At 46.5% G+C, this 14,115-nt stretch overlaps 1 protein-coding gene across 1 annotated transcript in view; it reads left to right on the forward strand.

The window, feature by feature from the left end:
- The first annotated feature begins 889 nt into the window (after window positions 1–889).
- sh2d3a (SH2 domain containing 3A) overlaps window positions 890–14,115 on the forward strand; it is a 32,757-nt gene continuing 19,531 nt past the window's right edge. The window contains exons 1-4 of the mRNA XM_078207762.1: window positions 890–962; window positions 3,441–3,565; window positions 6,673–7,118; window positions 10,297–10,394. Of these exons, the coding sequence (XP_078063888.1) occupies window positions 3,458–3,565; window positions 6,673–7,118; window positions 10,297–10,394 (652 nt within the window). The 5' untranslated portion in view covers window positions 890–962; window positions 3,441–3,457. The remainder of the gene's footprint in view (window positions 963–3,440; window positions 3,566–6,672; window positions 7,119–10,296; window positions 10,395–14,115) is intronic.

Genomic DNA, 14,115 nt, shown 5'->3' on the forward strand with positions numbered 1-14,115 from the left:
TGTCTGCATAGTGCGCAAGAAACAATACTTTTCACTGTATACTAATACATGTGACAATAATAGAGTCATAGAGGTTTACAGCATGGAAACAGGCCCTTCGGCCCAACTTGTCCATGCCGCCTTTTTTTTAAAGCCCTAAGCTAGTCCCAATTGTCCGCATTTGGCCCATATCCCTCTATACCCATCTTACCCATGTAACTGTCTAAATGCTTTTTAAAAGCCAAAATTGTACCCCCCTCTACTACTACCTCTGGCATAGAAAACATTAGCTGAGTTTCTACATTAACATTCTAGCAATAATACCACGAGGCCACTGCCTCCCCTCAAAATAAATCCAATCAAATTATTTTCCTTGTCCCCCCACCCCCCCCAATGATTACTTGTGCCCTTCAGATTACTGTCATGTTCCTGGAGACCCCAGACCATCCATGGAGGGTTGGCAATCCTCGATCCCACAGCTGCAAGAGGAGGGAGGTGGGGGGGGGGGGGGGGGGGGTGAGTAGGAAGCACAGTTCACATAATCTGACCAGTTTTCAGGCCTGAATGATAAGCAATAAAGTTTTACAGGTTTGCTGTCAAGTGTGCAATAAAGGGTGGAGTACTGGACTGGAATATTCCATATTCTGAAGGGGTGCCCTGCCTGCTTTTGTCGATGCTCTCACAAACTCAGCCAACTCAACAGAAGCAATTTTTATCACTTCATTTGCTATGCAGTCGTGCCAGAGAGCAGGAGGCGAATTGCCATGCCATTGTGGGCAGTGCCCCCTCAGTCTGTAGTCCTCCACCTCCCAGTAGTCGACAGACCTCCTCCCTCATACCTTTCGAGCCAATGGTTTCACCTAAAGGTGCAGCTCCCCTGGGCTAAATTGAGGTGTTCCTTGCAACAGTGAACCAAACCACCAGACTAAATTCGGCCGTATCCGGTGATTAGCGCATGGGAAGAAGAGCCATGAGCTGAGAAGGTAGGCTATAACACTGAAGTACACTAAAGAATAGCCCTCCGTGCACTGAGGAGGTCTTTAGACCAAGGTCTTTATGCGAAAAATGTGCGGAATGCAGTTGATGAAGATACTGTGAAGTTTTATTCTGTTACAGTGAGGAGAGGATGTGTCAAACCTGTACAAACCAGTAATAGCGTGTTCAGACCCTTGTGTGGACACGTGGAAAATACCGTTTACTTTCCTTCATAAGAGTGTAATTTTGTGTGAAGCTATATTAACTTTCCTGCTGTTTCCTTCACTGCAGTCAGTTGAGTTTGAATCAGTGAAAGATTGATCATTTCTTGCGTTGTTACTGTCACTGGTGTATTCACACTCCATCTGTCTTACAGAGGGGCTGTGCTGTCACCTGTGGGGTGGTTGGGCCGCTATGCAGTCTTAAGAACGGACACGGAGGTGGGGGGGGGGTCAGAATATAATCAGGCCTCACCATTTCCACAGAGAGCAATGGTGCAATATATTCCCTGTGTCAATTGACAAGAATCAAGGTGGGGTGGGAGCGGGGTGCTGTTGCTGATGGGACAATGTCTTGTCATTCTGTGAGGGAGGTTGAACTTAGTTGCGAAAACAACAGAGTCATGAACAAGTCAGGTGCTTTAAACAAATACTGTACAAAAATACCCTCTGTTGAATGTTCTGTTTTGTTTGTACTAGAATTATGTTGGGCAACAATATTTGTATCAGTTCCAATCCTTTATCCCCCTTGACTACAAAACATGGTGGCACAGTGGTCAGCACTGCTGCCTCACAGCACTAGGGAACCGGATTTGATTCCCGGCTTGGGTCACTGTCTGTGCGGAGTCCGCACGTTCTCCCCATGTCTGCATGGGTTTCCTCCGGGTGCTCTGGTTTCTTCCCACAGTCCGAAAGACGTGCTGGTGAGGTACATTGGCCGTGCTAAATTCTCCCTCAGTGTACCCGAACAGGCGCCGGAGTGTGGCGACGCGGGGATTTTCAGAGTAACTTCATTGCAGCGTTAATGTAAGCCTATTTATGACACTAATAAATAAACTTTTAAGGGAAGGAAATCTGCCATCCTTACCTGGTCTGGCCTACATGTGAGTCCGGAGCCTACTTGTGATACTAATAAGTAAACTTTAAAAACTTTATAAGGACCTCAAATCCTCTAGTTACTAACTTCTATTAAGGTGGCTGCCCTAGGGGATGCACATTTTCCGAGGGGTTACTGATTCCTCATTAAGCTTTTGGGACACATTGGGCGGAATTTTCCCGCCTAGCCTGCCATAGGAATTGTAGCGGGTGGGACGGACCATGCAAACGTCTGTTGACTTCGGGTGGGATTTTCCAGCCTTGGGGCAAGCAAGGCCAGAAAACTCCACCCATTGTATTTTATTGAAGACTGCTGTAGAGACTCGGAAATATATATTGGGTGCCTATCACTTTTTCAGGGATAGTGTAGAATTAACAGCGGGTCTGACCAGAAAGGGAGAAAGATTTGTATTTCTTTAGAAACCTTTCAGGATGTCCCCAAGTACAGTGTAGTCAATATGCAGTCACTGTTGCAAAGTAGAAAACACGACAGACAATTGTGCGTAGCAAGCTTCTACTCACAGCGAAGAGATGAGATGTATAAGTGATATTGTTTAAGGGATAAATAGTACTGGATGCCAAGATGAGTATTGCTTCTCTTTTACAAATAGTGTCAAAGATCTTTTGCCTCTCACTGAGGGGGCACTCTCCTGCAGTTTAACATCTCATCCGTATGCCGACACTTGGGGCAGTGCAGCACTCCTGCTCGCACAACGCAGCTCGATGATAATGATGACACAATGGCACAGTGGTTAGCACTGCTGCCTCACAGCGCCAGGGACCCGGGTTCGATTCCCAGCTTGGGGTCACTGTCTGTGTGGAGTCTGCATGTTCTCCCCGTGCCTGCGTGGGTTTCCTCCAGGTGCTCCGGTTTTCTCCCACAGTCCGAAAGAGGTGCTGGTTAGGTGGATTGGCCATGCTAAATTGCCTCTCAGTGTCCAAAAATATGTGGGTTATGTGGAATGGCCATGCTAAATTGCCCCTTAGTGTCCAAAGATGTGTGGGTTAGGTAGATTGGCTGTGCTAAATTGCCCCTTAGTGTCCAAAGATGTGCAGGTTCCAAGCTTGGGTCACCATCTGTGCGGAGTTTGCACGTTCTTCTCATGTCTGCGTAGGTTTCCTCCAGGTGCTCCAATTTCCCCCCACAGTCCAAAAGACATGCTGGTTAGGGTGCATTGGCCATGCTAAATTGTCCCTCAGTGTACCCGAACAGACGCCGGAGTGTGGCGACTAGGGGATTTTCACAGTAACTTCATTGTAGTATGAATGTAAGCCTACTTGTGACACCAATAAATAAACAAACTTTATTGGACAGCCTGATTTGGGCAGCTGGATTAGACTGGCGTTAGAAATAATTGGCACTGACATCATTAATCTGTTCTTTTCAATTAGCTACTGATCAACTCATAATGAATTCTGGAAAAGATCCACTGACGAAGGAACTGGAGGAGGAATTGAAACTAAGCTCCGATGATCTTTGCAGCCATGCCTGGTTTCATGGTCCTATTCCACGGCAGGTTGGACATCACTGGTCATTTATTTCAATGTATAACTGTAAACTGCACGAGGGGTTTCATATTCAGAAGTAAACTGTGGGGTTAAAGCAGAAACGATTAATCCTTTGCTACCTGAAATTCACTAGCAAACGTAGCAAACTTGTCTAGTATTATTTATAGGGGAGTATCTTTGAAGGAGGGGATTGTTGTTTATTTTCCCCCCGCTCAATTGTTCTAGGTCCTCCCATCTCGGGTAGGGTATGAGTTAGTTGTAGAGCCACCCCTTCAACTGCCAAACCCAAAGATGGGATCCATATTGCTCCACTGTGACAATTCCATTTCCCACGTTGACTAACCTGCGATACTCTCGGGGAATGTCCTTTGACATCATGGACGGTGTTTTGTGTCATGGGACTCAATCTATTGAATGTACAGCTCATATTTACACTGCATTCTTAATGCAAGAGAAAGCCTTGGAGCCATGGTAGAACATTCAGCCAAAGGAGGAACGTTTAATGGAAAGAGATAAATGACAAAAGGAAGGGATGTAGAAACATTCTAAACACATGGAGGGAACATAAGAACATAAGAAATAGGAGCAGGAGTTGGCCATCTAGCCCCTCGAGCCTGCCCCGCCATTAAATAAGATCATGGTTGATCTGATAGTGGTTTAGTTCCACTTACCCACCCGCTCCCCATAATCCTTAATTCCCTTATTGATCAGAAATCTATCTACCTGTAACTTAAACATATTTAACGAGGTAGCCTCCACTGCTTCAATGGGCAGAGAATTCCAGAGATTCACTACCCTCTGAGAGAAGAAGTTCCCCCTCAACTCTGTCCTAAACTGACTTCCCCTTATTTTGAGGCTGTGCCCTCTAGTTCTTGTTTCCTTTCTCAGTGGAAAGAATCTCTCTGCCTCTACCCTGTCTAGCCCCTTCATTATCTTATATGTCTCTATAAGATCTCCCCTCAGCCTTCTAAACTCCAACAAGTACAGGCCCAATCTACTAAATCTCTCCGTATAAGTTAACCCCCTCATCTCCAGTATCAACCTGGTGAACCTTCTCTGAACTCCCTCCAAGGCCAATATATCCTTTCGCAAATAAGGGGACCAAAATTGTACACAGTACTCCAGTTGAGGCCTCACCAGTACCTTGTACAATTGCAGCAAGACCTCCCTGCTTTTATACTCCATCCCCTTCGCGATAAAGGCCAACATTCCATTTGCCTTCTTGATCACCTGCTGCACCTGCAAACTGAGTTTTTGCGATTCATGCACAAGGACCCCCAGGTCCCTCTGCACAGTAGCATGTTGTAATTTTTCACCATTTAAATAATAGTCCATTTTACTACTATTCCTTCCAAAGGGAGATAGCAAAGCAATGTTTTAGAACAGGTTCCAGGCAGAACCTTGTAACTGATGGGCTCCTGATGACATCCATAGTCTACCTGAGAATGACACTCTTATGGTTACCAGGCGATTGTAGACAGGGACCATTCTGTCATCACAGTTTGGAGATCAGAGTAGAGTCTGCTTGGAGATCTCATCTGTGAGTCACAGTCGAGGGTCTGATTGGTGATTTTGGCCCAGTACCATATCTTTCACGTCTTGTTACCCAAGTAATACCCCTCAGGAGTGATGCAAGGAACCCATTTCTCCAGTCTCTGCGGATGGTCTCAGGGCAAGCAATAGAGCTAGTCCGACCTGGAACCACTTGAAGTTGTTAATGTGTGCTTGAAATTAAAACATAAGGACGGCATGGTGGCACAGTGGTTAGCACTGCTGCCTCACACTGCCAGGGACCCGGGTCCGATTACCGGCTTGGGCCACTGTCTGTGTGGAGTCTGCACATTCTCCCCGTGTCTGCGTGGATTTCCTCCAGGTGCTCCGGTTTCCTCCCACAGTCCGAAAGATGTGCTGGTTAAGTGCATTGGCCATGCTAAATTCTCCCTCAGTGTACCCGAACAGGTGCTGGAGTGTGGCGACTAGGGGATTTTCACAGTAACTTCATTGTAGTGTGAATGTAAGCCTACTTGTGACTAATAAATAAACTTTGACTTTAAAAACAAGTTCCAATCCCCTGTCAAAATCTGGCGACTGATGTACAGAGGGTTCTTGGGGTTCAAGTCCATAGCTCCCTGAAATTGGCCACACAAGTAGTGGATAGGATGGTAAAGAAGGCATTAGGCATGCTTGCATTTATTGGTTGGGGCATTGGGTACAAGAGTCAGGATGTCATGTTGTAGCTTTATAAAACTACTGTTAGGCTGCACTTAGAGTATTGCATTCATTCTGGTTGCTACATTACAGAAAGGATGTGGAGGTTTTGGAGGGGGTGCAGAAGAGGTTTACCAGAATGCTGCCTGGAATGGAGGGTATGAGATATTAGGAGCGGCTGGACAAACTAGGGTTGTTTTCTCTAGAACAGCCGAGGGGAGACCTGATAGAAGTCTATAAAATTATGAGAGACATAGATAGAATCGACAGTCAGAATCTTTTCCCCAGAGTTGAAATGTCTGACACTAGGGGGCACACACTTAAGGTGAGAAGGGGAAAATTCAAAGGGGATGTGAGGGGCAAGTTTTTTTTGCACAGAGAGTGGTAGGTGTCTGAAACGCACTGCCAGGGGTGGTGGTGGAGGCAGATACAATAGGGGCGTTTAGATAAGCACATGAATATGTAAAGAATGGACCAACGGCAGGCAGAAAGGATTAGTTTAATTTGGCGTCATGTTTGGCACAACATCGTGGGCCGAAGGGCCTGTTTCTGTGCTGTATTATTCTATGTTCAAATTCAAAAGATTTGTCAGTTCTTGGTTTTTGCCTTGGTTATGTCCAGACATAACTATTCCAATGCTTTTTTAGCCAACCTCTCATCTTCAAACCTGCCCACCTCAGTTTAACCAAAGCTCTGCAACGGCATGGTGGCACGGAAGGGTGGCAAGTGGTTAGCACTGCTGCCTCACAGCTCCGGGGACCCAGGTTCGATTCCCGGCATGGGTCACTGTCTGTGCAGTGTCTGCACATTCTGAAAAGATAATGAATGTCTGAACAGGCAAGAAATGATTTAGCAATAGCTGCTGAGTAGCGGATGGACACTGATTTTCTCCTTCTCATAATTTTAGGCCACGGAGGCACTAATTGAGAGAGACGGAGACTTCCTCATTCGAGAATCTCGCTCTAGTCCTGGAGACTATGTGCTGAGTTGCACTTGGAAGCATGAACCTCTCCATTTCAAAATCATTCGTGTGGTCCTCCGACGCAAGGAGTCCTACACCCGTGTGCTCTTCCAGTTTGAACAGGAGAGCTTTGATAATCTCCCAGCACTGGTGCGGTTCTACGTCGGAAACCGCAAGCCAATCTCAGAGGACAGCGGGGCAATAATCTTTCATCCAATAAACCGCACTGTCCCCTTGCGATGTATCGAAGAAAAATATAGAGGAGCATCTGGCCAAAGACCACACGATAAACAACTGGCAGCAAGAAACCCTGATCAGAATAAGAGATTCAGCTTAAATCTGTCCGACGGAGTATCTTTAGACCAACTTGCAGCAGACGGCAATCTTTTAAGGTAATTAATTATTGTCCTACTAAGTATGTGTTGTTATCTCACAGACGGCCTTGTACCAGGCTTAGGAGAGGTCATACAGACCAGGAGGTTATAGGTTCAGTTCCCGATTTTTGCCTTTGTTATGTCCAAACATGACTATTCCAATGCTCTATTAGCCAACCTCCCATCTTCAAACCTGCCTACAATGGCTCAACCAAAACTCTGCAGTGGCACAGTGGTTAGCGCTGCTGCCTCACAGAGCCAGGGGCCCGGGTTCGATTCCCGGCTTGGGTCACTGTCTGCGCGGAGTCTGCACGTTTTCCCTGTGTCTGCGTGGGTTTCCTCCAGTTTCCACCCACAGTCCAAAAGGCGGGGGGGCGGTACGGTGGCACAGTGGTTAGCACTGCTGCCTCACAGCGCCAGGGACCCGGGTTCAAATCCCGGCTTGGGTCACTGTCTGTGCGGAGTCTGCACGTTCTCCCCGTGTCTGCGTGGGTTTCCTCTGGATGCTCCGGTTTCCTCCCACAGTCCGAAAGACGTGCTGGTTCGGTGCATTGGCCGTGCTAAATTCTCCTACAGTGTACCCGAACAGGCACCGGTGTGTGGCAAATAGGGCATTTTCACACTAACTTCATTGCAGTGTTAATGTAAGCCTACTTGTGACACCAATAAATACATTTTACAAACATCCTGGATCATAACCTTTTTATGCATCACTCCTGTGCTCATTAATCTACATTGGCTCCCACTCTGGCTATGCTTCAATTATAAAATTCTCTTTTTTCCTTTTCAAATTTCTCGATGGCCCATCCCAATCTCTGTAACCTCTGCCAACCCTCTGCAATCTCTGCACTCCCTCAATTCTGCCTCTCGCACAACACTTACTCTAATTCCTTCACCGCCGATCTTTCATGGGATGTGGGCGTCGCTGGCAAGGCCAACATTTGGTGCCCTTCCCTCATTGCCCTTGAACTAAGTGGCTTGCTGCGGCATTTCAGAGGAGCAGTTAAGAGTCAACCACATTGCAGTGGGTCTGGAGTCACAGGTATCACAGAATCCCTACAGTGCAGAAGGAGGCCATTCGGCCCATCAAACCCTGCACCAACAACAACCCACCCAGGTCCTATCCCGGTAATCTCCCTGACACTAAGGGGCAATTTTGCATGGTTAATCCACCTAACCCGTTCATCTTTGAAGTGTGGGAGGAAACTGGAGCACCCGGAGGAAACCCACGCAGACACGGGGAGAATGTGCAAACTCCGCACAAATAGACAGGCCCCACAGGGTCAGGATGGCAGACTTCCTTCCCTAAAGGGGCGTGAGTGAACCATATGGGTTTTTACAATTGATGATAGCTTCACGGTCACTGAGACCAGCTTTTCAACTCCAGATTTTATTAATTGTGTTTAAATTCCACCAGCCGTCATAATGGGATTTGAACCCATACCGCCAGAGCATTCGCCTGGGCCTCTGGAGTACCAGTCCAATGACTTTACCACTGTACTAATATCACCATGTCTTCAGCCAATGGGCTCTGAACTCTGGAATTCCCTCCCACTCGTCCTACAACCTTTCTTTTCTTCTTTAAAATGCACCTTAAAACCCCCTGTCTCTCTTACCAAGCTTTTGATCACTTGTCCGAATAAGGCTTTATGTATCTCAGTGTCAACCCTGTTTGATAACACTGTGCTGAAACACCTTGGATGTTTTAATATATTGAAGGTGCTTTATAAATGCAGCTGTTGTTGTTCTTGGTGTTTTGCCGATCCCAGCAGGGAGAGGGGCTGGATGGGGCATCCCTCAGCGTTCCTGAATTAGGGAAAGAACAAATCAGCCTACGCTCTCACACAGGCCAGTGACCTTCACTAATGTCACAGCTTGGCATGGCTCCTGCTCTGATCAAGACCGCAAGAAATTACAAAGGATCATGAACAAAGCCCAGTCCATCACACAAACCAACCTCCCATCCACTGAGTCCGTCTACACTTTCCACTGCCTCGGCAAAGCAGCCAGCATAATCAAGGACTCCATGCACCCCCCGGACATTCTCTCTTCCATCTTTTTCCATCGGGAAAAAGATACAAAAGTCTGAGGTCACGTACCAACCGACTCAAGAACAGCTTCTTCCCTGCTGCCATCAGACTGTTGAATGAACCTACCTTATATTAAGTTGATCTTTCTTTGCACCCTAGCTATGACTGTAGCACCACATTCTGCACTCTCTACTTTCCTTCTCCCCTATGTACTCTATGAACAGTATGCTTTGTCTGTATAGTGCGCAAGAAACAATAATTTTCACTGTATCCCAACACATGTGACAATAAATCAAATCAAAATTCCTTGAGGGGCTGGCACGGTGGCACAGTGGTTAGCACTGCTGCCTCACAGCGCCAGGGATCTGGGTTCAATTCCTGGCTTGAGTCACCATCTGTGTGGAGTTTGCACATTCTCCCCGTGCCTGCGTGGGTTTCCTCCAGGTGCTCCAGTTTCCTCCCACAGTCCAAAAATGTGCGGGTTAGGTGGATTGGCCATCCAAAAAATCGCCCCTTAGTGTCAGGGGGACTAGTTAGGGTAAATACTTGGGATTATGGGAATAGGGCCTGGTCAGTGCAGACTTGATGAGTCGAATGGCCTCCTTCTGTACTGTAGGGGTCTCTGATTTTAAATCTGCCATCCTTACCCAGCCTGGCCTCTATGTGACTCCAGACCAATAGCAATGTGTTCGACTCTTAACCGCCCTCTGAAATGGTTTAGGAAGCCACTCAGTCCAAGGTCCACTGAAACCTGAGCTGGGTAAGGAGAGTATTCATTTCTCCGAGCCATGCTCAGTGACCTGGCTTATCCAGATCACTGGGTGTGGATCTGAAAGGTCAGTTTCCATGCAGGAATTTTCTAGAGTGAAGAAGGAGCACCGCCCCACCGAGGACTTACTGAAAACTCTTACACAATTAGTGTCTTCTACATTACAATAGTGACTACACATCATAAACAGTGACTTTGGGACATCCTGGGGCCATGAAAGACTCTTTAAGTCAGCAAGTCTTATCTCACCTGCGACAGTATTTAGCCTCCTGGTAGACTGGCTAACACTGTTATCAGTAAAATTACCTTAGCACATGTAAATGTGGCACGGGGAGTGGCTCAAAGATCAACTATCAAAGCCATTGCTATGTTTACTGATGCTCTTTTTTAATTGTAGAAATAAGGACAAGAGTGGCAGCCACCCAAATATTCTGGACTACGAGAATGACAAGAAGCCGTTACAGTCTGCCCAGTCTGACAGCTACCTTTCTGGAGGTAAGGCAATTTTAAATCTGAACTCTTGCATTAGGTGTTACTCTGTCTGACTGAATTCTCCTCATCTTACCGCAGGATTCCACCAATTTTAACACTGTAAGGTTTAAAAAGTAAAGTTTATTTATTAGTCACAAGTAAGGCTCATAAGAGTAGGCCATCTGGCCCCTCAAGCCTGCTCCGCCATTCAATAAGATCATGGCCGATCTTTTCATGGACTCAGCTCCGCTTACCCGCCCACTCACCATAACACTTATTTCCTTTACTGTTCAAAAATGTATCTATCCTTGCCTTAAAAACATTCAACGAGGTAGCCTCAACTGCTTCACTGGGCAGGGAATTCCACAGATTCACAACCCTTTGTGTGAAGAAGTTCCTCCCCAGCTCAGTCCTAAATATACTGCCCCTTATTTTGAGTAAGAAGTTTAACAACACCAGGTTAAAGTCCAACAGGTTTATTTGGTAGCAGATTTTCTACCAAATAAACCTGTTGGACTTTAACCTGGTGTTGTTAAACTTCTTACTGTGTTCACCCCAGTCCAACGCTGGCATCTCCACATCATGACTACCTTATTTTGAGGCCATGTCCCCTAGTTCTAGTTTCACCTGCCCATGGAAACAACATCCTTGCTTCTATCTTATCTATTCCCTTCATAATCGTATACGTTACATTATGCTTACATTAACACTGCAATTAAGTTACTGTGAAATTCCCCTACTCGCCACACTCCGGTGCCTGTTCGAAAATTTAGCACGGCCAATGCACCCTAACCAGCACGTCTTTCGGACTGTGGGAGGAAACCAGAGCACCCGGAGGAAACCCACGCAGACACAGGGAGAACGTGCAAACTCCACACAGACAGTGACCCACGCCGGGTCCCTGGCACTGTGAAGCAGCATTGCTAACCAGTGTGCTACCGTGACGCCCCTGTAAGGTAACAACACTAGTCTGAATCCCCTCATCTTACCTCGGAATTTTAACACTGTAGAGTAAGAACTCTGGTCTGTCATTCCTTCAATAGCCAAAATTCATCCTCCTTGAACCAAATGTTACTGAATTTAAAAGGCTTAAATTTGAGGACAGGATTAGGTTTGTATTTCCCTAAATACATAAGGTTTAGGGGCAATCTAATTGAGGTATTTAAGGTGACTAGTGGATTTGATGTGTAGATAGAAACTAGCCAAAACGCTTGACCTGAAAACACGCTTGTCTGGATAGGAGGTGAGAATGAGTTGAGCTCCAATGTAATGCTCCCTCCCATCATTCCCACAGTTGGCCTGCCTTCTTGTACTCTCTGGTAAGGTTCCTGCGTCCTGAATAAGGGGGCATAGCCTTAAAAGTTAAAGCTAGGCTGTTAAGGGGTGATGTCAGGAGGCATTTTGTCACACAAAGGGCAGTAGAAATCTGGGACTTGTTCGCCTGAAAGTTGGGTTGAAAATTTCAAAACTGGCAGAGATAGATTTTTGTTACAGAACCAAGAGTTGGGAGTTAAAATACAGATCAACCATTGAATGGCGAAACAGGCTCAAGAGACTGTATAGTCTCCTCCTGTTTTCTTTGCTCCTCACAGGTTACATAAGAGAAGTTGAGAGCAGAAGGCCTCTTTTGGCCATTTTGATTTCATCCATTCCAAATCTGCTGGCTGAAATTCTCCGGTTCTTCCCGTCGGTGGAATCTTCTGGTCCCGTCAATGGCGACCTCCCCCCTCATCCATGGAAGATCCCGCCACTGGCCAATGGCAGGCTGTCTCTGCCACCACAAAATACACCGCGGGGGCAGAGGTACAGAAAATCCGGCCCCCTATCTTTCCATTATGATAACTTCCACCTGATGATAGGATGTCTGCTTAACATCCCAGTGGCTAGCACTGCTGCCTCACAGCGCCAGGGTCCCAGATTCGATTCCCAACTCAGGTCACTGTCTGTGTGGAGTTTGCACGTTCTCCCCGTGTCTGCGTGGATTTCCCCCCGGGTGCTCCGGTTTCCTCCCACAATCCAAAGATGTGCGGGTTAGGTTAAAAGCGAATTCCTGCAGATGCTGGAATCTGAACCCAAAAGAGAAAATGCTGGAAAATCTCAGCAGGTCTGGCAGCATCCGTAAGGCGAGAAAAGAGCTGACGTTTCGAGTCCAGATGGCGCTTTGTCAAAGCTGCGAGTTAGGTTGATTGGCCATGTTCAATTGCCCCTTAGTGTCAGGGGGATTAGCAGGGTGGAGTTACGGGAATAGGGCCTGGGTGGGATTGTTGTCAGTGCAGGCTCGATGGACCGAATGGTCTCCTTCTGTACTTCCCTAACCCTACCTTCTGTAGGGATTCTGAGGAATTTCTATGAACACTAGAGTGTCAGCTAACCTTGAGTGAAGACATCAAGTGGGGCTTCAACCCAAAACCTCTGACCAAGAAGGAGCAATGCTTTTTGAAGTGAGCGGATAGTGTGAGACAATACTGTAAGAACAAGAGGAAATAATAATAATTCTGGTGGCCACACTACCAGAAGGATGTGGAGGCTTTGGAGAGGGTACAGAGAAGATTTACCAGGATGTTGCCTGGTATGGAGGGCATTAGCTATGAGGAGAGGTTGGAGAAACTTTGTTTGTTCTCACTGGAACGACAGAGGTTAAGGGGCGACCTGATAGAAGTCTACAAGATTATGAGGGGCATGGACACAGTGGATAGTCAGAAGCTTTTTCCCAGGGTGGAAGAGTCAATTACTAGGGGGTATAGGTTTAAGGGGCAAGGTTTAAAGGAGATGTACGAGGCAAGTTTTTTTTTATACAGAGGATAGTGGGTGTCTGGAACTCGCTGCCGGGGGAGGTAGTGGAAGTGGATACGATAGTGACTTTTAAGGGGCGTCAGGACAAATAAATGAATAGGATGGGAATAGAGGGATATGGTCCCCGGAAGGGTAGGGGGTTTTAGTTCAGTCGGTGCAGGCTTGGAAGGACCTGTTCCTGTGCTGTAACTTTCTTTGTTCTTTGTATTCAAAATTATAAATGGCTTTGACAGAATAAAGAAGGAGAAATTGTTCCCAATGGCAGAAGGGTCAACTTCCAGAGGACACAGATTTAAGGGACTGCCAAAAAGAACTAAACAGCATGAGGAAACCTATTTTTTACACAGCGAGTTGTTGTGATTTAGAACCGCATTACTTGAAATAATGGCGGAGGCAGATTCAATAGTAACTTTCACAAGGGAATTGAATAAGTACTTGAAAGGTATTGCAGGGTTACGGGGAGAGGGCAGTGAACTGTGTTGAATTGGATAACTCTTTCCCAAGTGCGAGTAAGATGGGCTGAACGGCCTCTGTTTCATTCTGTGATAACCCTACAACCTCCGTTTTCAGTCAGGGTATTGAAAAGGAAGATAAGAAAAAATAAAGATTGTGGCCGTGCCTGAACCAAGGCTTGCATCCATTTGCCTCTCGGTTGCTGATCTCACACTTATGGAAGGAATTGAGGAGTTAAAGAACTAAGTTGGGTCCATGGCACTCGGGTATATCTCTTAATGACTAGCTTGCAGCAGCACAAGAGAGCTGGCATTTCATAAGTTTCTTAAGATATAGGAGCAGAATTAGGCCATTCAGCCCATCGAGTCTGCTCCGCCATTCGATCATGGCTGATATGCTCCTCATCCCCATTTTCCTGCCTTCTCCCCATAACCCTTCAACCCATTACCAATTAAAAATCTGTCTAACTCCTCCTTAAATTTACTCACTGTCCCAGCAT

The sequence above is a fragment of the Mustelus asterias genome, unplaced genomic scaffold (genome assembly GCF_964213995.1).
Source record: "Mustelus asterias unplaced genomic scaffold, sMusAst1.hap1.1 HAP1_SCAFFOLD_2696, whole genome shotgun sequence".
NCBI classification, from domain to species: Eukaryota; Metazoa; Chordata; class Chondrichthyes; order Carcharhiniformes; family Triakidae; genus Mustelus; species Mustelus asterias.